This window comes from Perognathus longimembris, chromosome 17, assembly GCF_023159225.1.
Source record: "Perognathus longimembris pacificus isolate PPM17 chromosome 17, ASM2315922v1, whole genome shotgun sequence".
Lineage (NCBI taxonomy): Eukaryota > Metazoa > Chordata > Mammalia > Rodentia > Heteromyidae > Perognathus > Perognathus longimembris.
This window is the reverse complement of record NC_063177.1, coordinates 47801298-47824927: the sequence shown is the minus strand read 5'-3', so window position 1 is coordinate 47824927 and position 23630 is coordinate 47801298. Positions and strand designations below refer to the sequence as shown.

The 23630-nt window shown below is 39.0% G+C and overlaps 1 protein-coding gene across 1 annotated transcript in view; it reads left to right on the top strand.

Annotated features, from left to right (window-relative positions):
* The window catches only part of Abca9 (ATP binding cassette subfamily A member 9), a 46454-nt gene extending 22824 nt beyond the window's left edge, over nucleotides 1–23630 (top strand). Inside the window, exons 20-39 of the mRNA XM_048365179.1 lie at nucleotides 365–531; nucleotides 1963–2096; nucleotides 3539–3676; nucleotides 4224–4346; nucleotides 5988–6161; nucleotides 6384–6497; nucleotides 7234–7353; nucleotides 9375–9443; nucleotides 10990–11081; nucleotides 11454–11574; nucleotides 12346–12463; nucleotides 13297–13388; nucleotides 16098–16258; nucleotides 16951–17026; nucleotides 17100–17194; nucleotides 18347–18466; nucleotides 18660–18800; nucleotides 19546–19625; nucleotides 21726–21781; nucleotides 21915–23630. Coding sequence (XP_048221136.1) covers nucleotides 365–531; nucleotides 1963–2096; nucleotides 3539–3676; nucleotides 4224–4346; nucleotides 5988–6161; nucleotides 6384–6497; nucleotides 7234–7353; nucleotides 9375–9443; nucleotides 10990–11081; nucleotides 11454–11574; nucleotides 12346–12463; nucleotides 13297–13388; nucleotides 16098–16258; nucleotides 16951–17026; nucleotides 17100–17194; nucleotides 18347–18466; nucleotides 18660–18800; nucleotides 19546–19625; nucleotides 21726–21781; nucleotides 21915–22013 — 2290 coding nt within the window. The 3' untranslated portion in view covers nucleotides 22014–23630. The remainder of the gene's footprint in view (nucleotides 1–364; nucleotides 532–1962; nucleotides 2097–3538; nucleotides 3677–4223; nucleotides 4347–5987; nucleotides 6162–6383; nucleotides 6498–7233; nucleotides 7354–9374; nucleotides 9444–10989; nucleotides 11082–11453; nucleotides 11575–12345; nucleotides 12464–13296; nucleotides 13389–16097; nucleotides 16259–16950; nucleotides 17027–17099; nucleotides 17195–18346; nucleotides 18467–18659; nucleotides 18801–19545; nucleotides 19626–21725; nucleotides 21782–21914) is intronic.

Below are 23630 nucleotides of genomic sequence, written 5' to 3'. Positions count from 1 at the left end.
ATGCAACATTGGCATAGTGCAGCTAAAGGAAGATGTGAAGTCGAGAGAAGAAGTTGGCACTAGAGAGAGACAGAGAAAGCAAGGGAACGAGAGAGAGAGAGACAGAAAGAGAGAGACAGGGATACTTGAGAATGGCAATTAGGAGGCACCAGAGGCCAGAATGAAGTATCCAAAGGAGTAAACAGAAAGAAAAAAAGAGCAAAGGTAAGTACATAGGAACTACCTCGTTTAGAAAGAAGAAAAATCATAATTCAAATGTTGACTTAGTGCTTATAACTTACTTTATTATGTCATTATCTATTTCCCTCTAATAAGCTATAAGTGGCTATAAATTGATTTTTCTTGTATATTTCCCTCCATATAGCTTAGTGCTTTTGGGGATTAGCTTTATCCCTGAACTTTTGGATCATCTATTCCATGAGTCATATAAAAAAAACAATTCCTGGGGACTGTCTCCAAATATGTACTTCCTTTCACCAGGACAACAGCCTGAGGACCCTCTTACCAACCTCCTGGTCATTAACAAAACAGGTAAGCAAGGGGATTTTAAGTGTTCTTGTTAGGAGATTCCCCAGAAAAAATGAAACGTGAGGAAAAGAAAAACATTCTGGCGTTTTAGAAAACAGGAGGCCAGATAGAAAATTAATTTAAAACTGAAATGTACAAGATTAAGAAATTTGTTTTAGAAACTCATTTTGAAGTTGACTTCAACCCTAAGATGACTGCACAAGCAACTGAAGTGGATTTGGGAAAAGAAATCATTGCCTGATGAGGTCTTCCTGTATCATTTTGTTTGTGTCTGTATTGATGGGCCTGTAAAAAAAAATTGTGTGTGTGTGTTGTGTGTGTGTGTGTTGTGTGTATCAGCCAAGTGCCAGTGGCTCATGCCTGTGATCCTAGCTACTCAGGAGGCTAAGATCTGAGGATTGTGGTTCAAAGCCAGCCCAAGCACGAAAGTCTACAAAAATCATCTCCAGGGCTGGGAATATGGCCTAGTGGCAAGAGTGCTTGCTTCATATACATGAAGCCCTGGGTTCGATTGCCCAGCACCACATATATATAGAAAATGGCCAGAAGTGGCGCTGTGGCTCAAGTGGCAGAGTGCTACCTTGAGCAAAAAGAATCCAGGCACAGTGCTCAGGCCCTGAGTCCAAGGCCCAGGACTGGCAAAAAAAAAAAAATCATCTCCAATTAGCAACCAAAAAGAAATAAAGCTATGACTCCAGTGGTAGAGTGCTAGTCTTGAACATAGAAGCTTAGACACAGTGCCCGCGTACTGAGCCCAAGTCCCCGAACTGGCGCAAAAAGATTATATGATGACAGATTAATAGATTAATATTGCTGTTGATTAGTAACCCATACTTAGATTAGTCATCCATATTTGTTGGTTTGTGGGGCTGAGATCAAACCTAGGGCTTTGCCCATGCTAGGCAAGTGTTCCATTGAGTCACATCCCCAGCCCAGTAATTAGCATTTTTTCACTAATAGAAATTATAAGTAAACTTGAGGCTCAAGATAAGAAAACTTCATTATACCCATATCAAAATGTACTTTAGTACCATTGCTACAATTCCAATTTTAAGAAAATCTGTCAACAACTCATATTATAGAATACTTTGAGTGATGTCATTTCACTTTCTTGTGAATTTTTTAAAATTTCACTTTTATGTTTTATGATTTAAAATTATTATTATTTTAATGCTGTCTTTAAATCAGCATATGTAAGGGTTTCAATTCAACATGTCAGTTTTTGAATATAATACATTTTGATCAAAGTCACTCCCCATATTTGCTATCTGTCCCAATCTCACCCATCTCAAGTTAACTGGTTCCTTTTTTACACATATACATTGAGTATTGTGACTGTATTCACCTGGTAGTTTAGTAGTTTAGTAGTTTGTTGTCTAGTACTTGGCTTTTGTGGTCCGTTTTTGCTCCATTTGATCTTTAACTTCTTGGTAGGGTCAAGCATTGATGACTTCATACGTTCACTGAGACAGCAGAACATAGCTGTAGAAGTAGATGCCTTTGGAACTAGAAACGGCACAGATGAACCATCATACAACGGTGCTATCATTGTGTCAGGGAGTGATCAGGTAAGTTGGACTCAAAGATGGTCTATTAAAGTTGAGTCATTCAAATCAGCCTATACCCAAGGTCAATTTGACAGAAATGAGGTATTTCTCACTTTCTTTAGGGAATCTGCACTATAATCATTTTCCTAGAGCTTCCTGCTCTATAGGAATTACTTAAATCTTATCAGTTGGATTCCATTCCAATATAGATTTAAATCTTATTCTCATTTGGAACTGAAAACAACTGGCCCAAATAGACTTGGTGTTCATTCTGCCGTAGTTTGCTGTAGTTATTTCTGTCCTGCTTGCTCATATCTTGTGCTTAAACAAGATAAAAAGTTCGAGATCCCAATGATAAACAAACAGAAAAAGATGAGACAATTAAATTTCATGGGTAAATCGCCTTGGTTAGGAATCATAAACAACCATTTTGGATATTTTCAGAGTTAATTTTTCCAAGCCAACAAGAAAATGAGAAACTACTTCTGAGAAAAGAAGATTGGAAATTCAGTCTAGCTACATAGCAATGCCCAGTCTTATCTCCCCAGCCTCCTGAAAAAAAAAAAAAAAGAAAGAAAGGAAAAAAGAAATTACCTCAATAAACCTAGCCTCTGATGGATCTTGAGTTCATTCCCATATACCCAGAAGGATACAATTTTTAAATGGCACATGTTTTCAACAAACTCTATTTTAAATAATACAAGTTGCAAAAGAAATGTACACACTGCCTTACATATGAAACTGTAAACCCTCTGTACAGCACCTTAACAATAAAGAAATGAAAAAATATTTAAGTGAGATGCAATATACTTGATTTACTTGTGATTTTAAAAATCCACTATATTGCTTTTCTGTACTGTGGGCAATATAATTATTTTTTTTATTTGAGGAAGAGATAATTATGCATGTGATTATTTTGTAACTCTGAGTAATGAGAAATAGTGACATGTATGTGACACTTATATTGTACTATATACCATTTTACAAGAGATTTTAGATGCAAGGTTGGTATTTGTGCAAACTTAGGCATTCGTTAAAATCACCTGCTATCTCTTGTTTTTCAAGTGTCCATATATTCTTTTTTTACAAAACAAATGAACCACATTTGGAAACAAGTCTATGTCCAAGTGAAGTTGCATTATTATTCAGTTTGTAGCATGCCAAAATCATTTGAGATATTTTTCTTTGTGAGATTTTAGGCATTAATAACTGCATGGCCAATGCTATGGTGGATAAAAACTGAAGACCTGGATTCATTTAAGTATACCATGAATTCATTCAATAATGTAGGTAGTGTGGGTATTAACTGATTAATTAATTGATTAATTAAGTTGTGATTCATTCTCAGTAATTAGTTAAGTTTTAGTATTGGTCTAGTATCAATGTTTAATGATTTTTACCATGTTCATTTATTCAATTTTGCATTTTTTTCTGAGATCTTAGAAATATTCATTTTATTTTAGGATCGCAGATTCTCAATAGCATGTAATACCAAAAGACTAAGTTGCTTTCCCGTTCTCATGGATATTATCAGCAATGGGCTCCTTGGAGTTTTTAATTCTTCAAAACACATTCAAACCGAGAGAAGTACATCATTCGGTGTAAGTATAACATTATCTTCCTCACCCTGAGTCATCATTGCTGTTTTCTAAAGGCTGTTACTTGTTGACTTCCATCTACTGGGTCTTGGAAAGTATTTTAATTTGCTCTCTCTGCATTATGCTGAACCAGGGGAATGAGTCTTCATAAACATTGAATCAAACTGTTTGGGGCACTAATTTCTAAGAATAGTAAAATTGCACTTGGATTGATGGTTCACAACCTCTAGTTTCTATCACCTTGATGTGTGTAGTAATCACTTGGATGTAATGTCATAATCACAAAGTCAGAGAGCAAAACGTACGTGCTGTTCCATAGGTATGAAGTATGGGGCCTTAGCCAGTTCGTGGGGTTGAGCTTGCCTCTTCCTAAGTGGGGACACATGTTCAAACATCCCACTTACTGCAACACAGAGACAGACATGAATGTGGGTAAGCAGGTGCAAACATGACAATGGTTTGTGCAACTCATACGCCTGGCTGATTAGGAGAGTACAGATGACCCAGGTGCCCCACTGGCAGCTGCTCAGCGTGTTCTGCATAATTTCAGGAGTATATGTACTACGAGCACAGATACCTGTTCGACACCATCCTGAGCAACCTCTTCTTCTCCAGCACCGTGGCATCCTGCCTCCCTCCTTACATTGCGATGAGCAGCATCGGTGACTTCAAAGTAAGAATGATCATGTCATCAATCAGACCACTCTTCTGCAAACCATCTCGTTTATGTGCTTCCTACAAATAGCTTGTCAAACGGCTTGTCAATTGGTGAAGGTTGTATTTCCCTAAACAAGTGGGTGTTTCAGGAAATGCCACCAACTAACCAGGAATGACAGCTTTTTTAACTGTGCATCACTGAGGGTCTTATTCATAGACCTTTGCCACTCGCAATTCTATCTACTTTCTTAGTGATGGTTTCCATTTTTCCTTGTGGGGAAGTTAACTCAGTTGTAACGCATTAACCAATTCACCATGGCACTTTTACTATTGATAAAAGATTGTCCTGTTAAGCTTCAGGTTTGTAATGTTCTTGTCAGTGGAGATGAACGGCAGGTTCTTAGTCTTGCTGAAGGAATACAGACATGAACACATGGGTTTATGAAAGCAAAGCAAAGGGAAAGCAATAGTACACTAGGAGGGCAGACAACTGGACAAGGCAGCTGAGTACACTGAACTTTGGGTCTCTGGCACTTTTACGGATAGGCTTCAAGGATGCTAAGGGTATGTACATAACTGTGAAGAAATCTATGAAATAGGAAAGCTTTTACAATAACTGGGGAAAGGGAAATGATTACCCGAAAAAGTCTGCTAAAGAGCCAAGAAGGGATATTGAGAGAAGGTGTGTGCAGAAAGCCATAGGCATAGGAGATGTAGATGGGACCTCTGGCTGACATCTAGAGGTGGGAAAAATCCCTTTGTGGCCCTACTTCTGGGAAGTCTTGACCATGTACCAAGAAGCTGGTCCTCTATGGTTAACTGAAACTTCAAGACGATGGCATACAGGATGTGCCCAGATGGTGGTGCTGTGCCTAGTCTCTGGCTTTATTTGATGCACTATTTCTTTTTTTTTTTTTTTAATTTTTTGGTACCTGCCTACACCTCACTTTTATATAAAATTCAAGAAGTGTGTGACAGACACTTTCTGTCTCTCTATAGTATGTCTAGTGCCTATTAAAGAACTTTATTCTATCTTCCTGCCTTCAACATTGTTACCTGATACTTAGTGATACTGAACCTTCTGAATGTTCAGGAAAAGTCTTTGATGGGCTTGAATTAATTTTCATATGTTCTTCTCTTAAATTATCTTTGATGATTGACTATATGAATGCTTACAGTAAAGGGAAGTTATTAACATGAATATATATATATATAATTTGGCCAGTCCTGGGCCTTGAACTCAGGGCCTGAGCACTGTCCCTGGCTTCTTTTTGCTCAAGGCTAGCACTCTGCCACTTGAGCCACAGCGCCACTTCTGGCCGTTTTCTGTATATGTGGTGCTGGGGAATCAAACCCAGGGCCTCATGTATACAAGGCAAGCACTCTTGCCACTAGGCCATATCCCCAGCCCCTAACATGAATATTTTTAAACAGTGTTTAACAATGTTTAACTTCTGACCAAATACCTGGAGGGAGAGATGGGACATTTTGTGGGTCTCAATCTGCAGTATTAATACTGCTGGGGTGTAGCACTTCCATTTATCAAACTAGAATAATAATTGTTCAAGAGATACCACAAAACTGATTTGTGATTATATAGGGTCTCCCATGTCTCAACTTTTCTTGCCTTCTCTTCATTGTTCTGCTCCTTTATCAGAAAAAAGTTCATTCCCAGCTATGGATTTCTGGCCTCTTCCCTTCTGCTTACTGGTTCGGACAAGCCCTGGTGGATTTGCCCCTGTACTTCCTGATTCTCCTTCTAATGCAAATAATGGACTATGTATTTAATCCAGAGGAGATTATAGTTATCCTTCAAAACCTTTTAATTCAGGTAGGTTGTAAAGATTAATAAGTCTTTAAGTCTTTCGGTTTTAAGTCTTTCGGTTTTAAGGTTGTTTCACTAGACTTTTTTTCATGAATAGAATAATATTACTAATCCTAAACCATAGAATTTCAAATTATTTGTACTACAGTTGTGGAAAGTTGAGAGCTAAGTATAAATGCTTTCCTAAGTCCTATTTATATTATATAACCTAGGTATTTGTATTTCCAGGTCCTTTGCAATATTGGATATGCATTGTCTCTCATTTTCTTGACATATGTGATCTCGTTCATTTTTCGCAATATCAAAAAAAACAGTAGCCTTTGGTCAGTTATCTTCTTCATTGTAAGTATTCAGATGGTGCCTATTATTTTATTTATAAACCATTTTTGAACAAACCTAAGAGACTGTATTTTAACTTTGTGCTAAGCAGGATGGTAAGTTAATATTTCTCTCCAAAATTCTAATTGCCTATGACAATCATAGACACATATAAAATATAGAGTAGGTGTAAGTATATACCATCCATAATGGATGACTCTCAACCCCATCGCCAGAGCTAAATTCCCCTGAGCTAGAGACTCCTACTTCTAAGAGTTACTTTATCACTTGAATATTTAAAAAGGACTTTAATGGTTCCATAGCTGAAGTGTAACTATTTTCTCAACCTTATTCTTCCTTGTCTCCTAAGGGATTATGTATGTAGTACAGAATTAACTCAGCTACAGAAAATATGGAGTCATCCTTGTTTTCTCTGTGTTAGCCTCTTTCTGTGTTCAGTTCACCTGTGTGTCCTTTGTCCTCCAATGTCTCAAATCTGGAGTGCTCCATCTTTACTGCTTCTCCTATCATCTATGAATTCATTATAGATCTCTTTCTGGTCTCTCTCTTTCTACTCCTTTCTCCCACAAACTCTTCTCTCTGTAATACCCATTGAAAATGATAGCCCACAGCCAGAAAACTCAATGAACTCAGGCTTCAAAGATGCAGATAGCAAACATCACATTGCTGCTCAGAGAGAAAGGCAATTATTAAAGATGGTTAATATGCTTAACGTCACTATGCTGTGCTTTTATTTTAGGTCACCAATTTCTTGATAGTTGCCAATGATTTAAATGAATACCGGTTTCTTGCACTATTTTTCTGCACCATATTAATTCCATCCTTCACCTTGACTGGCTCATTATTCATTTATTCTGAGGTAAGTAATTTTAGTCCTATCCTCACATCAGCAAACGTGTGTGGCCATTGGAGAAAGCTTAGAATATTGCAAACGTTGCAAAATATTGATTGCAAAGCATATGGGTAGACTCCATCTAAATGTGCAAAACATTAAGTCTGCTTTCAGAAAAGGAATTCTCTTATTATAAGCAAGACAACTGATCTCATGGTACAGAAGCCCACTCTTCATTCATGAAAAGCAAATCCAAGTAGTAGTAGCATTTTATAGTTCTCTACTGATAGACAAAGAGATTGCTTCTTCTGTTAAGCTTTGAACATATTAAGTTTAAGAATCCTAACAGACACATGAAGACATATGCCAAGCAGCAAGTTAGAGCTATATTCAAAGTGCAAACATGTGGGGAAGAATGAAGCTACAGCAAATCTTTGAGATTCAGGAGTCATTGGTGGTCTTAAAAATCCATAGAACTGGATACTACAACCTAGAGAGTATAATTATAATATAAATAGCAATGACACTGGGCCAAGCATTTGACCTCAACTCCAAAGTTTAGCGGTTTAGGAGTCAATTAATCAGTTCAAAAGGAATTAGGGAGATACAAGAAAAAATGGCATACTTCTGTGTCCTAGCATCTTCTCTTGGAAACTCTTTTAAATACTTAACTGTTTATAGGAGTATTCCCGAAGGCAATAAATAATTTATTCAAACTACAGTTCATGAGCTCCCAATCTCAATGGAAAAAGTTGAATGTGGTGGTAAATGCTTATTAGCCAAGCTATGTTGAAAAATATGAATAGGAAGTTCATAGTAAAAGAAAAAGCATACTTTACCTCAAAAAATAACCAAAGAAGAAAAACCTGGAAGAATGACTTACCCAATAGAGATTTGATAGAGTTTTGCCTAGCAAGTGCAAAGCCTTAAGTTCAAAATCCTAGGACTACAAAATAAGAGAGAATATTTTTAAAAGGGAGTTACTGTGCCATCAAATACTGCTAAGAGAACCTGAAAAATGCTAACTAAAAAGAGGCTTATTGGATTTAATAGGACACAGGTGATAGTTGCAAGGTTAACACAGCCTAACAGGAAATTGAGGGAACAAAAGAAAAGATTTGAAAAATAATCTCCAGAAGGACTAATAGACCTAATCAGACTAACCAGAAGGATTGAAAGACCTACTAAAAGATGTTCCACCCTGACTTTCAAGTGAAATCAGCGGGGTGGGGAGTTTTTCTTAATATCTTCCCAGGCACTTCTTAACAAGTAGAGTTGGAAATATGCCCAGTGCATCTGACAAAGGGAAGGATAGGGGAACAGAATTTCTAAATAAGGAGGGCTTCGAGAATGAAGCAACCAGGAGCCAGGGATTCATGCCTGTATTCCTAGCTACTCCAAAGGTCAGGATCTGAGGATCATGGTTTGAAGTTAGCCCTGGCAGGAAAGAATGAAGAATTTTGTCTTTGTCTTGAATAATGGATAGGATGATTAGGTCAAGAGAGGATGTGAGAGCACAAAAACAATATCATCCCAGGGTTCTTTGCGAAAGGAGCCCAGATAAAAAGAGGAAGATGTAGGCTGTAGTTATAGGTGAAGATGTAGGGGTCGGTGAAGGTAAAGATTTGGGTGATGGTGAAGGTGGAGGTGAGAGTGTAGATGAAGGTTTAGGTGAAAGTGTAGGTACAGGTGCAGGTATAGGTGAAGGTGTATATAAGGTATTGGTGTAGGTAGGAAGAATGATGGTCTTTGGATAAACTCACCTATGGCTTTAGTGGGTTCTGCCAGGTACAACTAATAAATAGTTTGCTGATTCAGTTTACAAAGGACCTCACCTGTCCACCTGCCAGATTGACAGTTTACTATGACACCTTTGGAAACAAAGAAGACATGGTCATGGTCAGAAATCAGCTTTTACTTGCTACACAGTGAGAATCCAGTAGAATGACAGCAAGACCACTTACGGGGCATGGATTTATCTTAAGTAGGATAAGTTCATGAACAAAAGAAAAGGAATCACTCAAGCCCACGTTCTCCTCACTTTACAGATTCCTCCTGACTCCGCTGATTACTTAGGAGCCTCAGTATCTCAAATCTCGTTCCTGGCATTGTTAACTGTAAGAAGTCACTTTCTTTCCAATGCTCTTACATGAGAGAATGCAACATTTGGATGGTTTGAGTTTATTTGTCTTGCAACAAGTTAAAAAAAAAACAAAACTGGGCTGGGAGTATGGCCTAGTGGCAAGAGTGTTTGCCTTGTATACATGAAGACCCGGGTTCCATGCCCCAGCACCACATATATAGAATAACGGCCAGAAGGGGCGCTGTGGCTCAAGTGGCAGAGTACTAGCCTAGAGTAAAACGATGCAAGGGACAGTGCTCAGGCCCTAAGGCAAGCTCCAGGGATGGCAAAAAAAAAAAAACAAACAAAACTGTCTAGATATTTTGAACATCCAAAACAGCATGTACACACACACACACACACACACACACACACACACACACACACACACAATGTCTTTTCAATCTCAACTACTAATGTCAATGACCATTTGATGCCAAAGTATAGCCCAGACTTGAAATAGCTTTACTGATATCAATGTCATACTGTTATTTTTATGTTATACTTTCTCTGAAGAGCAGAAACACTAATTTTGAATTCCATGGAATATCCACTCTATTGACCTTCATGCTTTGTGGAAATGTTGTCAAATGCAATTTTATAGATAAGTGAGCTCAATTAATATTCTAATGTTATAATTACACAACAGTAATCAATTTTATAGACAACTAAATCTTTTTTTTTTTTTTTTTTTTTCTCAAATTTTTATTTTCAAACTGACGTACAGAGAGGTTACAGTATCATACGTTGGGCGTTGGATACATTTCTTGTACTGTTTGTTGCCTTGTCCCTCATGCCCCCCTCCCTCCCCCCCTTCCCTCCCCCCCGCCCAGTTGTTCAGTTCACTTACACCAAACAGTTTTGCAAGTATTGCTTTTGTAGTTATTTCTCTTTTTTTACCCCGTGTCTCTCGAATTTGGTATTCCCTTTGAATTTCCTACTTCCAATACCAGTAAACACGGTTTCCAATATACTCAGATAAGATTACAGAGATAGTGTAGGTACAAACATAGGAAGGTGATACAAAACATCATCAATAATAGAAACTACACATTCACATAGGACGTTGAAAGTAGTTATAACTGTGATATATCACTTGTTTCCATATCATGGAGTTCATTTCACTTAGCATCATCTTATGTGTTCCTAAGGGTATAGCTATTGGGCCTTGTGATGCTCTGCTATGGCTTGCCTAAACCTGTACTAATTATTCCCAATAAGGGAGGCCATAGAGTCCATGTTTCTTTGGGTCTGGCTCACTTCACTTAGTATAACTTTTTCCAAGTCCTTCCATTTCCTTACAAATGGAACAATGTCATTCTTTCTGATAGAGGCATAAAATTCCATTGTGTAAATGTACCACATTTTCCTGATCCATTCATCTATGGAGGGGCATCTGGGTTGGTTCCAGCTTCTCGCTATGACAAATTGTGCTGCGATGAACATTGTTTAGACAACTAAATCTTAATCCATTGCAATATTGAAATCATTGTTTGTATGATGATGCTAAACTAACTTTGATTACCTTTCTTTTCCCATAGTCTTACCTCCACTTTTTCATCTTTCTTTTCGTTCTGCGCTGTCTGGAGAGGCGCTTTGGGAAGAAATCACTGAGAAAGGACCCTGTGTTCAGGTTGAAAAAATTTAAGTTCTAGAACATACAGGTCAAAATTAGTTTCTAGATTCATTTTCTCACACAACCCTGCCTCCAAGTTCTTTTCTAAAGGGTATGTACTGCTTTATCATTTGAAAAGCAGTCATGGCTCCTAACAAAAACTATACTTAAATCAAAAGTCAAGATAATGTAAGAATAGTACCTTTCGACTCATGACTGAAAGGAAGTAGGCCATTTGAAAGGCAGATGCTGGTCGAAGAAAGGAGATTCTATGGTACTCCTGGTTATTTTGTTCAGATAACTGATAGCAGTATATAGAAAAAATATATTTTTCTTTTGCTACAAGTTTTCAACTAGAAACCTGATATTCTCATGCTATTTGGATTTCAGAATTTCTCCAAAAAGCAGTGATGTTTTTCCAAATCCAGAAGAACCTGAAGGAGAGGATGAAGATGTACAAATGGAAAGAGCAAGAACAGCAAATGCAATGGCTGTCCTAGAAACGGATGAGGTAGAACTCACAAAAAATAGTCTTTTTTTTTGCCACCCCTGGGCCTTAAACTCAGGGCCTGAACACTGTCCCTGGCTTCTTTTTGCTCAAGGCTAGCACTCTGCCACTTGAGCCACAGCGCCACTTCTGGCCATTTTCTATATATGTGGTGCTGGGGAATCTAACCTAGGGCTTCATGTATAGGAGGCAAGCACTCTTGCCACTAGGCCATATTTCCAGCCCCCAAAATAGTCTTTATCAAATAATTTTGTCAGATAAAGCAAACTTCATTCTAATCTTAGGTTTTTTCCTGAAAAAATGCCTGAGGGTCTTTCACCCTTACACATGTAGGTAAGTATGCAGTACACACAATGTTAAGAAAGCAAAGGAAGTACAGATTAATTAACTTATTTTTCAGGGTCACAGTTTTGATCAGTATAGTCAGACATTTTAAAACCTCAGAAATATTTTGTGACTTTGATAACCCAAGTAAAGCTTACTCTAAGCAATTCAGAAGTACTTGTGTGTGAGTATATGTTTTAACAAAGCCATGAATTCAGTGACTAGCTTTATTCAGGCTGTCTCAAGATGGGCAATCACAAATCGCCCAATGACCATGCAAACTGCATTTCCCTATGAAGATATAGAGTTAGGAGAGTTCTCATGAAAATGCCAGTTTGTAGGGAAAGGGTTCGATTCTTGAGTCATCCTGGGAATGTCAAGTGAGAGGGCAGCGTGCTTTCTCAAGGGAAGGTGGAGCAACACCACATTACTACTCATTTCTCCTTACAGAAACCAGTTATCATTGCCAACTGTCTCCGGAAAGAATATGCGTGCAAAAGGAAAAATTGCTTTTCCAAATGGAAGAAAAAAATCGCCACAAGAAATGTTTCTTTCTGTGTCAAAAAAGGTTGGAAACAGTAGTTCTATTAGTAGAGCCGTCTTGACCTCTAAAGATACAATGCTTCTAAGTGGTAAAGAGTTTCTGAATCACAGCTTTATGTTGCTGAACCTAAGAGATGGCCAGGTTGTTCAGTAGCTCTTTTGGGTTTGCAAGCCTAGGTCATAATCATAAGAGTTTTTCTTTGCATCAGAAGACAGTTATCGGGCTGGGGATATGGCCTAGTGGCAAGAGCGCTTGCCTCGTATACTTGAAGCCCTGGGTTCGATTCCCCAGCACCACATATACAGAAAATGGCCAGAAGTGGCGCTGTGACTCAAGTGGCAGAGTGCTAGCCTTGAGCAAAAAGAAGCCAGGGACAGTGCTCAGGCCCTGAGTCCAAGGCCCAGGACTGGCAAAAAAAAAAAGAAAAAAAGAAGACAGTTATCTAGGTTCTGTAGAACAATAAACAGCAATTAGAACAGCAGCAGCAAAAAAATGCAGTCTTTCCATTAAAAATGGGGGTACAGGTTTTGTTCTCTCTATTTAAAAATGCATTTATTTATTTACTTGATACTTATTTATGTCGTGTTGAATAGAACCCAGGATCTCACCTTACATGGAGTAGGCAAACAGCCTATCCTCAGCCTTGGAATGGGTTTTAAAGCAACATAATTCCCCAATGGGTAAAATCTGACTGAAGCAGAGCAGCACAGCTGACAAACAGCACATGTCACCCACATATTGGTTCAATGCAATGTGCAAGGCACCTTTTACAGAGTGCTTGACATCGTCTTCAAGTGATATGTGCTTTGATTTGTGTTGTAACTACATGTCTGAGCACATCTGCTTTTTTCTTTCAGGTGAAATTATAGGACTGTTAGGACACAATGGAGCTGGTAAAAGTACAACAATTAAGATGATAACAGGAGACACAAAACCAACTGCAGGTCAGGTCAGTAAAGTCCACAGGAATAATGCTGTTTGAATGCTTCCCAGGACAAACAGCTTACAGTGAATGTGGCTGTTCATCTTAAAAATACAGAGATGCCAGGTGCCAGGGGCTCGTGCCTGTCATCCTTGCCACTCAGGAAGCTGGCATCTAAGGATCCAGGTTTGAAGCCAGACCAGGCAGAAAAAGTTCATGAGACTCTTATCCCCAACTAACCAGCAAAAAAAAATCAGAAGTAGAAATAGAGCTTAAGGAGTATAGTGCTATCCCTTCAATGAAAAAGCACCCAGGCTCTGAGTTTTAGCCGCAGTACTGGCACTAAACAAAACCTCATGTAAAGGATAGCCTGTCACTCTCCCAATGACAAACTCTGCTTTAGAATTCATAGATCAAGACCTTTACCATAGGTGAAAAAGGCTTGACATGCTGTGGGCTGTGTTGGCATATCATCCATAGCCTTTACCGATCTCACTGTAGGGTCTTTGGGTCTGAGCTCCCTGTGGATAGAGTAGCCATAGTGCTTGGTTATCTTCTCATTACTAGAAAATGTACCTCCCCCAAAGGCCTTTCTTTGAATGCTTGCCATACTAAATCTACAGCATTCTCAGGCACACTTATTTCCTTGAATATGTTGAACTGAGGCTTTAATTGGACCCCTTGTGTATTTAGCTGCTCCCATTCTGGTTCGCTCTTTCAAGTGAAAGGTGTTTGTTTTTTTTAATTTGAAAATGCTAAAAACAGAGGGGTTACAGTTACAGTCAAGCCAAGAGTACATTTCCTTTTGGCTAATGCCACCCAAGGGGCCCAGTTAACTTGTTTTCTACTCTTTTCTATGGGAGAGGGACATTATAGGATGAAGGTCAAGGGCTTGGTCTGAAGGGTGATCCAGTCTCAGGTCACAAACGGTTACCCTTTTGTGGCCTTGTACAAATTTCTTCATCTGTGCACATGTTTTTTTGCATATGTAAACAGAAGAATGATAAAACTACACACCAAACATAGGGTTTCTGTAAAGATAATAGAATTCAAGCTATCACAAATGCTCAGATTCAGGCACAAGTTATTTCAACACTCTAGCTCCTCAAAATAATAAATGTTGCCATGGATGTATTGTTTTCCAATGCAGCAGCTCAGGATTTATTACTTATTTTATATATTATTTAGTCGAGGATTTCTCATTCTTAGACCTAATGGCATTTTGGATTTGACAATTTTTGCATGTGGTAGAATGCTTAGCCGCATCCCTGATCTCTACCCACTAGATGCCAGTACCACCTTTCCTACCACAGACAACCAAGTATGTCTCCAGACATTGTTAAATCTGCTCTGACAGGATGATTGCTCCTGACTGAGAGCTTTATTGCTTTATTGTGGGATAGAGCCTATAGTTATAAGTTTTTATCAATGGTAAAACAAAATCCTTCACAAGTATCTCTGGTGAAAGTGTGGACCAGTGAATTACATCAACCAATGGACAACCAGATAAACAATCTCAAATCCAACTATTAGTAATAACTAATAATTGTCAAATTAGTAATGACATCTAAACTATATTGTGGAGGAGAAAATGATGTATAACATTTGGCTTTTAAATTATTGAATGTTTTACCATCCTTTTCCCAGAGCTAAGGGATTGCTTATATGTTTTCATTCTTAGCACTCATGCAAGGAGAAGATATTACTGATATATACACTCACATGCACATATACAGAACTTTTCCCAAATTTTGTGATAGAATTGGATTTGTTATATTATCTTTAAATACTTGTACAAGGGGATTTCAAATTAACTTGCCCATTTATGTGTACAGTATATTTTGATCAAAGCCATTCCTATATCTTTCTCCACCTCCCACCTTCTCTTTCCCCCACCCATCTCTTGGGTTTCCTAGTTCTATTTTCATGTAGGAACATTGAATATTATGACTCTATTTATTGCTCTTTGCTTTTGTCCACCCCCTCCTCTTAAATCTCCCCTCTTTAAGTCAAGATATGTTTCAGTTTACTGATATTTATTTTGTCAAACTGTTAATTTTCAAAGGGTTACACTACAGAATCTCACTCCTCCATATACCATACTTTAGTTAATATGATCATCTAACATTCATATATACACACATATACATATACACATCTACACACATGTATATAATATGCATGCAACATATGTAGATATTTAGGTCTAATGTCCATGTATATGGATGTTACATACATATATATTTATATTTAAGTCTGACATCTGTGTATGAGATAAAGTAGGTGTCCTTTGTTTTTCTGGGTCTGACTTTATTCAACTATATCCATTTCTTGGCAAATGGATAATAATTTTGTTATTCCTGCTAGTTTAAAAATGCATGTATGTATGTATATATTTACATACAAGTATGTGTGGATAGTCATACATCTATATAATTGGTCACATTTTCTTGATCCATTTATCAGTTGTAGATCTGTGCTGATTCCAGTACTTAGCTATGGTGAATAATTCTGTAATGAACTTGAATGTGTGGGTGCCTTTATTGTATCCTGACTTCCATTTTTGTTGTTGTTGTTGTTATTAATTTAGATAAATACCATAGGGTGCTATTGCTGGATCTTAGGCCAGTTCTATGTTTGATTTTTTTTTAATGAACCTCCATACAGAGGCTGTGCTCATTTATGTTCTGTGCACACCATTTTGAGCCGACTCTGAAAATGACTTGTTTGGCGTAGGTGGTTTTGAAGAAGAGCGGTGAGGAGGACACCCAGGGCTTCCTGGGGTACTGTCCTCAGGAAAACTTACTGTGGCCTGTCCTGACAGTGGGGGAACACCTAGAGGTATATGCAGCCATGAAAGGGCTGAGGAAGAAGGATGCTTCAATCACCATTGAACGGTACATGAACAGCCCCCACCCCTTCCCTACTAGGGGGACACAATGTGAATAATGTTCACATAAAATCAAAGAAGCGAGTTTCTAAATCACGACCCCCTTGCTTGTGGGAGGAGACTTGAACATCTAGGACTCAAGTCAGAGTTGTTTTCCCTTCCTTGCAAGCCTGGAGACAAAAACTTGACTGTAGGAAAGAAATCATTGATAATACAAGTGGGAGGATGGTGAAACTATCTGTATTGCTCAATTTAACGTGATTATCATGAACCTCCCAAGGCCAGCTACATTCAAAGAAAAGACATTTATTTCACTTGGACTTTTGGAGGTGGACAATCCAAGATTGGACAGCTTCTGGTGCGGGCCAAACAGCCAGTTACTGCAAGGCAGGGATGTGTGTGAGAAAGAGCAATCATAGGGCCAGACAGGAAGCCAGAGCAAAGCAGAAATTCTTAGTCCCTTCGGATGCTTCACCTTCACTTCAGCTGAGGACCTCCCACCAGGCCTCATCCCCTAACAACTTCGCACTGGGGTCAAAGCAACTCACACATCAACCTCTTGGGGTTTTCAAAGTCATGAGCACAAGGATGATTCTCCACAATTCCCCACTGTAGTGTGTGCTCTGATCTGGTGGTTCTGCCTTGTGCCTTTCCCACTGCTTATGGGTAATGATGATGAAATCCCTCTGTTTCCTTTAGACTAGTGGATGCATTTAAGCTTCAAGATAAGCTGAAGGCCCCGGTGAAGACCTTAGCAGAGGGAGTAAAGAGAAAGGTATGGGTCAGACTTGGGGATGCTCTGAGCATCCTGAGAACCACAGTCTAATAAGCAATGCCTCTCCTTCCAGCTGTGCTTCGTGCTGAGCATCCTGGGAAACCCGTCAGTGCTGCTTCTGGATGAGCCATCCACAGGCATGGACCCCGAGGGCCAGCAGCAAATGTGGTGAGGCGTTATCCTGAATTGTCCTTGTGTGGACATACAGATCCTGTAGCAACTTGCCTTCAGAACTGATGTTTACTTAGAAACAAAAAGATACCCACCCACAGGGAAATCAACACTGAGAAAAAAGAAATAAGTCCGGTGCCAGTGGCTCACACCTGTAATTATAGCTCTTCAGGAGGCTGAGATAATAGAATCACAGTTCAAATCCAGCCCAGACAGAAAAGTCCCCATGAGACTCATCTCCAATTAACCACTAAAAACATCGGAAATGGCACTGTGGCTCAGGTGGTAGAGCACTAGGCTTGAGCACAAAGAGGCTCAGGGACAGCACCCAGGCCCTGAGTGCAAGCCCCACAACTGATGGAAGGAAGGAAGGAAGGAAGGAAGGAAGGAAGGAAGGAAGGAAGGAAGGAAGGAAGGGAGGGAGGGAGGGAGAGAGGAAGGGAGGGAAGGAAGGAGAAAGGAAAGGAAAGGAAAGGAAAGGAAAGGAAAGGAAGGGAGGGAGGGAGGAAAGAAAAGAAAAAGAAATAGCCCCTTTGTATTACAACAAACAAACAGTTCTCATTGAGAAAGAAAGTATGCTTGTCAACCTAACACATTCTAAGGGATTTTCTTTCCTCTTAGACCTTCTAGTATGTATGAGGCATACTTAGATCAATTTTAACTTATAAATATGTCTGCAGTGTCACTTAGCATGTAATCCTTTGGGAGGATAAAAGAAATATTCCAACAAGAAAAAACTTCTTTCAAATGGAAATTTCTGTAGTCTGATATTTTATATCTTGATAGCACATGTCAAAATTATCATAATTTTTTAAAAATAAATTCTCATTTTCAGCCTTTCATCCCTTGCACTCTCACAAATACTTTTGAAATAACAATTTTTTGTTTTGTTATTGGTTTGTTTTTTTTAAAATCCTTTCACCCAATATCACTCTCTATGTTTGGCTAATCCATTTCCTAAATTTTGTAGTCTAACAATGGTTTGTTTCGTTTCATGACTGTTATCCTACAAGATTTCTAGTTTGGGCCTAGTCTGAATTCACATCTTGTTTTATAAGTGTGTCAGCTGAAACTCTGCTTTAAAAAAAAAAATTCCACACTACCCTGAACTTTCCCTTTAGTTAACTTCTTTCTCTGACTGAACTCTAGGCAGGCGATCCGGGCCACCATTAAAAATATGGACCGGGGCGCCCTCCTGACCACCCACTACATGGTGGAGGCTGAAGCCGTGTGTGACCGCGTGGCCATCATGGTGTCTGGAAGGCTGAGGTGAGTGCATCTCTCGGCCTGCGCTTGATCCCTCGCTTACCTGCTCTGATAGAAGAGCGTTACCCATTGCGAGGAGCTGGAGAGGCCAATCCCAGCTCTTTGTGCCTCTGGGGCCTCTGGGGCCGAATGACCACAGATTCTGGCCACAGATTCTCTCCTGATTTGCTTGATTTCATCCTCCTTCTGTCTCCAGATGTGTTGGTTCCATCCAACACCTGAAAAGCAAGTTTGGCAAAGATTACCTGCTAGAGATGAAGGTGAAGACTCCCACACAGGTGGAGTCCCTCCATGCAGAGATACTCAGACTTTTCCCTCAGGCCGCTCGGCAGGAAAGGTAAGCATAAGGGTTTTGTGTCGCTGTTTCTATTGGAGTGGTGAAGAAATAAAAGCTTTTATCTTTTCACTGATTAAAAAAGTTACTGAGTACCTTCATTACTAGGGAAAGGCTCTGTTCCAAGTGCTACCATAATAGAGAAATGGGACGACCAAATGTTATTTGGAAGTTGACTCTTGGAAGGGAGTTAACACTTCTGGTGGCTCTATGATGTGGTGCAGGTAGCATATACATGAGCCTAGGTCATCTCAGTGGCCCCTTCCAGAGGGTAAAATCTTCCTTTCATAAAGGAAAGCCCCTGAATAAAACCCAAGCTTCAGTACCAGCCATCTCTCAGAGTTCATTGAATGGTGTCCCCAACTCATTATTATCAGTAATAGCATTTTAGGCTTAGGAATAACACCAAGTAACTGTGGTAGAGCCAAATTGGACTTGGATGTTGTTGGGTTTTTGTGTGTGTTTGGGCTTCAATATTCTCTCACTGAGAAGGAGGGAAAATAATCTAGTTCCTTCCTTCCTAAGGCTTAATGCTGTTGATTTCCTTCCTCATGTTCCTGTCTACGTAGTGGACTGGCATTTTGTTGATCAAAGACCATTTACTCTATGGCTGTCTCCAAGACCAGATTGATGGGTGTATTTAAACAAATGCTTGACAAAATTGTTGAGTTTCTTTTTTCAGACAAGGACCTATTTAAGGTTATGACCTTGAAAGCTAGAGGTCAGTCTTACTTTCTCTTCTTTACAGGTATTCCTCCTTGATGGTTTATAAATTGCCCATTGAGGATGTTCGACCTTTATCACAAACTTTCTCCAAATTGGAGCTAGGTAAGTGATGGTTGAGAGACAGTATTGAGAAACAAGGAAAATTCCAACTCAACAGTATAACATATACAACTACTGAATTGTAGTATTCCACTGTAAGTAAGTTAAGATTTCCAATCCAGTGGCTCTCAGAAGGGGATGATTTTTGGCAATTTTTAAGGGTATTTTTGGTTTTGATGACTAGAGGTGGGGGTCACAGGGTACATCTGGTGTCTTGTAGGTCAAGGCCAGAAATAAAGCTAGCCCACAGGAAAGAATGATTAAACCAAGTGGTCATTAGTATTGGGTTTGAGAAGCCTTGTCTTAATTGAACACTGCTCTGGAGGAAAGAAAACAATACTTGGAACAGGAATGTCCACACACTTATTCAAAGAGAAAAATATAGGTTTGATTTTATCTTAATGTGTTTTTATATACTTTAGATGATAATATGGAAGTCCATCTATGGTCAAGTCAGCTAATCCATGAGTCTCTTTTAGCCTTTTGATTTAGATTTTGACATGCTGCATTGAACTAACATGGACTCAGTATTCGCTTGGTATGTTAATGCAAGAATCCTGATGGGTTTCGCGTTCTCACCATTTTACCCAGCCTTCTCCTGAGATGTACCTCTGGGTTCTTATCTGCTTTCATCAGAGGACCAGGCTTCCCAGCTATTAAGAGTCTTTGATACAGGATCAAGATTACCAGATAGATTTTCTTTCCCCGCCTTACTGGTCAACTTCATGCTAGAGTCTCCTTTCCATACTAACTCTTTTAGTCTAGTTGCTAGTTTTGCATCCTTTCCTTGTGAAGGATTCCCACAGCAGGCTCTGAGAACACAAGAAGCACTTCCTAATGAGATAATAGCAGAGAGGCTGATGTTCCAGGAAAGCTAGCACCTGAGAGTACAACACAATCTTTCTTTAAAAGCCTCCTAACATTTCTGCTTTCAACAGCGTTCTCTGCTGCCTACAGTTTCTTCTGTGGTGCTTCATTTGCTAAAATTTATTTTTCTACTTAAAACTTTATTTTTCTACTTAAAACCACAACTTCTTATCACAATTTCCTACCCTATTATGTGAAGATGACCCAGAGTGCAAAATGTGGAAGCATAAGCTATCATTTCCTTTTCCTCCAAATGTCATCAGGAGTCTCAGTTGCAACACATGTATTGAATGAGCTAAGCTCAGTAAAGTGCAAAGGAAACACATACTCCGTGGCCTTTCCTTTCCCTTTACATAAATTCATTCTTTTCTACCACAAGATCACACTCTGATCATATAAACTCCAGCAAAATTCTAGCATCACATGGCCCTGCCAGGTCAGTCTTGTCTCCAATTTGGAGATCTGCATCTAGGACGATAGGATGGTCAGCTTTATCACTCTTCTCACTTGATGCCTCCTGACTCATAATATGTCTGGGCCTCTCCTGCGTGGAGTGAAATGGCAAGGGAGGAGAGATAATATGGCAGCAACTTGGCTTCATCATCAACATGTCATATATCATCAGGGGGTCCCTGATTGAGTGCAGTGGCAGCAAAATACCCTGAGACTAGAAACAACATATCTGGGACCATTAGATCCAAAAGCGCAGAGAAAGGAAGCAATGATTAGAACCTGGAAGCAGAGTCCTGTGGGAGTCACCAGCTTGAGAGAAATCATGACCTTCCGTCTGGGGACACATGGATGTCAGGGAAGGGATGAAAGAATATGTGCTGTGACCTTTCCTCTCCTCTGACCTTCCTGTTGGGCTTTCCATCGGATAGCCTGAAGGAGACCTCACCGCACACCAGCCTATGGGGATAGAGAAGAGTAAGGGCAGATGTAGTGGGTACATGGTGGTTTTCCAGCCGAAACAACTGTGTCTTAACTTACCCCTAATTCACATTCTGAAGCCTGTTCTACTTTTTTTCCAGTCTTATGGTGCCTCAGTCAGAAATCCAAATACAAAATATAGAGTAATAAAAATCTGGGGACTAAATATTGGAAAGCAAATGCACCAGATACTCGCATAATGGAATGAAAAAAGCCCCAATTTCTTAGATTTTTGATTGAATGTTCCCAGTAAGTTCCCTGAATAAAAACAACATGAACCCCTAATGTATATTCATCCTTACACAGTTAAGCAGAACTTCAACTTGGAGGAGTACAGTCTTTCACAGTCTACTCTGGAACAGGTACGTCAGTTCAAGCGATTTTACATCATCCAATGAATATGAATTCATAATATACTCATACCCTTTGCTCTCTGTGGCAGCTTCAGAAGAAAATGTAACATCCCTCCCCTTTATTTTTTTTCTCCCATTACAGGTTTTCCTGGAGCTCTCCAAAGAACAGGAACTGGATGATTTTGATGAGGAGATTGATTCCTCCGTGAAGTGGAAGCTCCTCCCACCTGAAGACCCTTAAAGATCCGTGTAGCAGCACTTGCATTTAAGCTTGTACATTAACCATGTTTCTGTGTCACTGTGTCAAAATACCTGACAGAAACAACCAAAGGGAGGGTTTACTTTGGTTCAGGATTTCAGAGGCTTCAGCCCATAGTCCTTTTGGCAGCATTGACTCTGGACAGAGCATTATGGTGGCAGGAGCATGGGGTGAAAGATTCTCCATGGGGTGCTGGTCAGAATTCAAAGAGCAAGGAGGAAAACTGGGGGCCAGGTCCTAACTTCCCACATCATGCTCCTCTGTGAGCCTCTCTCTTCAGCTAGGGCCTTCAGGATCCACCTCCTGAAGTTCTATCACGTCCCAAAGTAGTGCACCAACTGGTGACCAAGTGGCCAGCAAACGAGCCTGTGAATTACATTGTACACCCAAATCATAGGAGCTTGTAACTCTTTTTAAGACTATATTCTACACATTAATGTGCCTTATCTAGATATGATCCAACATACCTTTGGAACTCACAAATTTTCTCAAAAAATATTTCTTATTAGTGGAGCCAGTGGGCAAAGTCAAGAAGCCCCAGTGATGGAGGTTGAGAGCAAATAGACCATGCAATGATGGTGCCAGCAAACGAATCTTGTTTCACACACACACAATGGAATTGCTTATTCGTCTAAGGATGTGATAGGGATTGATTTCCTTTCCCTAATTTAAAAATATTGACTTATCTTTTTTATTCAGTCAGTACAGATTAAGACATAATATTGATTTCAGTGGACATGGAATCGAATATCCACTAGCACAGTATTTTTTACTCACTTTAAAAATTTACTGATTTTTCTTTTCCTGTCATTTTGCAGACTTTAGACTATAAGTAATTTTTTGTCTGTTTTGACAATGCAGGAAATTTGAAACCTGCAAAGATAAATGCTTTCAATAAGAATCAGAATGATCTTGTTGATGAGTATTTTTAAAATATATACATATATATTTGCATCAAATTTGAACATATTTTTAATTTTCCGTGTTTTTTATGATACAGGCTATATACTCTTACAAAAAGCACTAAAAGTTGATAGGCCTTATTTCCAAGTCTATATATTCTATGACCTTATCTAACCAGAGACCTCAAGATACCTTAAATTTCACAAAATTAATTGGCATACTTTTTAAATGTGAGTCTTGTTAGTATGACCACTATTATCATTGTTGTCTAACTGAACATTCAAAGGTAGTTAAGTAAAGATCTTTACTTTGATTCCCCTGTCTTTCTTATCTATGGAAATAACATGCTTCCTTCATCTTAAGAGAACAGTCATGAGGTCTTGAGACAAGGTATCCAGCATTTCTTCTTTTGAACATGATTAAGTTATTTTAACTATTATTATTTCTCAGTTGACTTACTTGACTTTTATGAATTACCCATGAGTTGATACAAGTTGACACATTGAAAGCTGTAGTTCACATCACTTATAATAGCACTAGAATAAGAATTCCTTGCAATTAACTCAATGACAAAACAGTGCAATTATCTCTGTCTTATAAAACTTTCCCTTAAATAATACAAGACTTTCTAAGATGTGTCTCAGTTGTACTAACAACATCTCATTAGACTCAGGGAGTGTTTTAGTGAAGCACTTT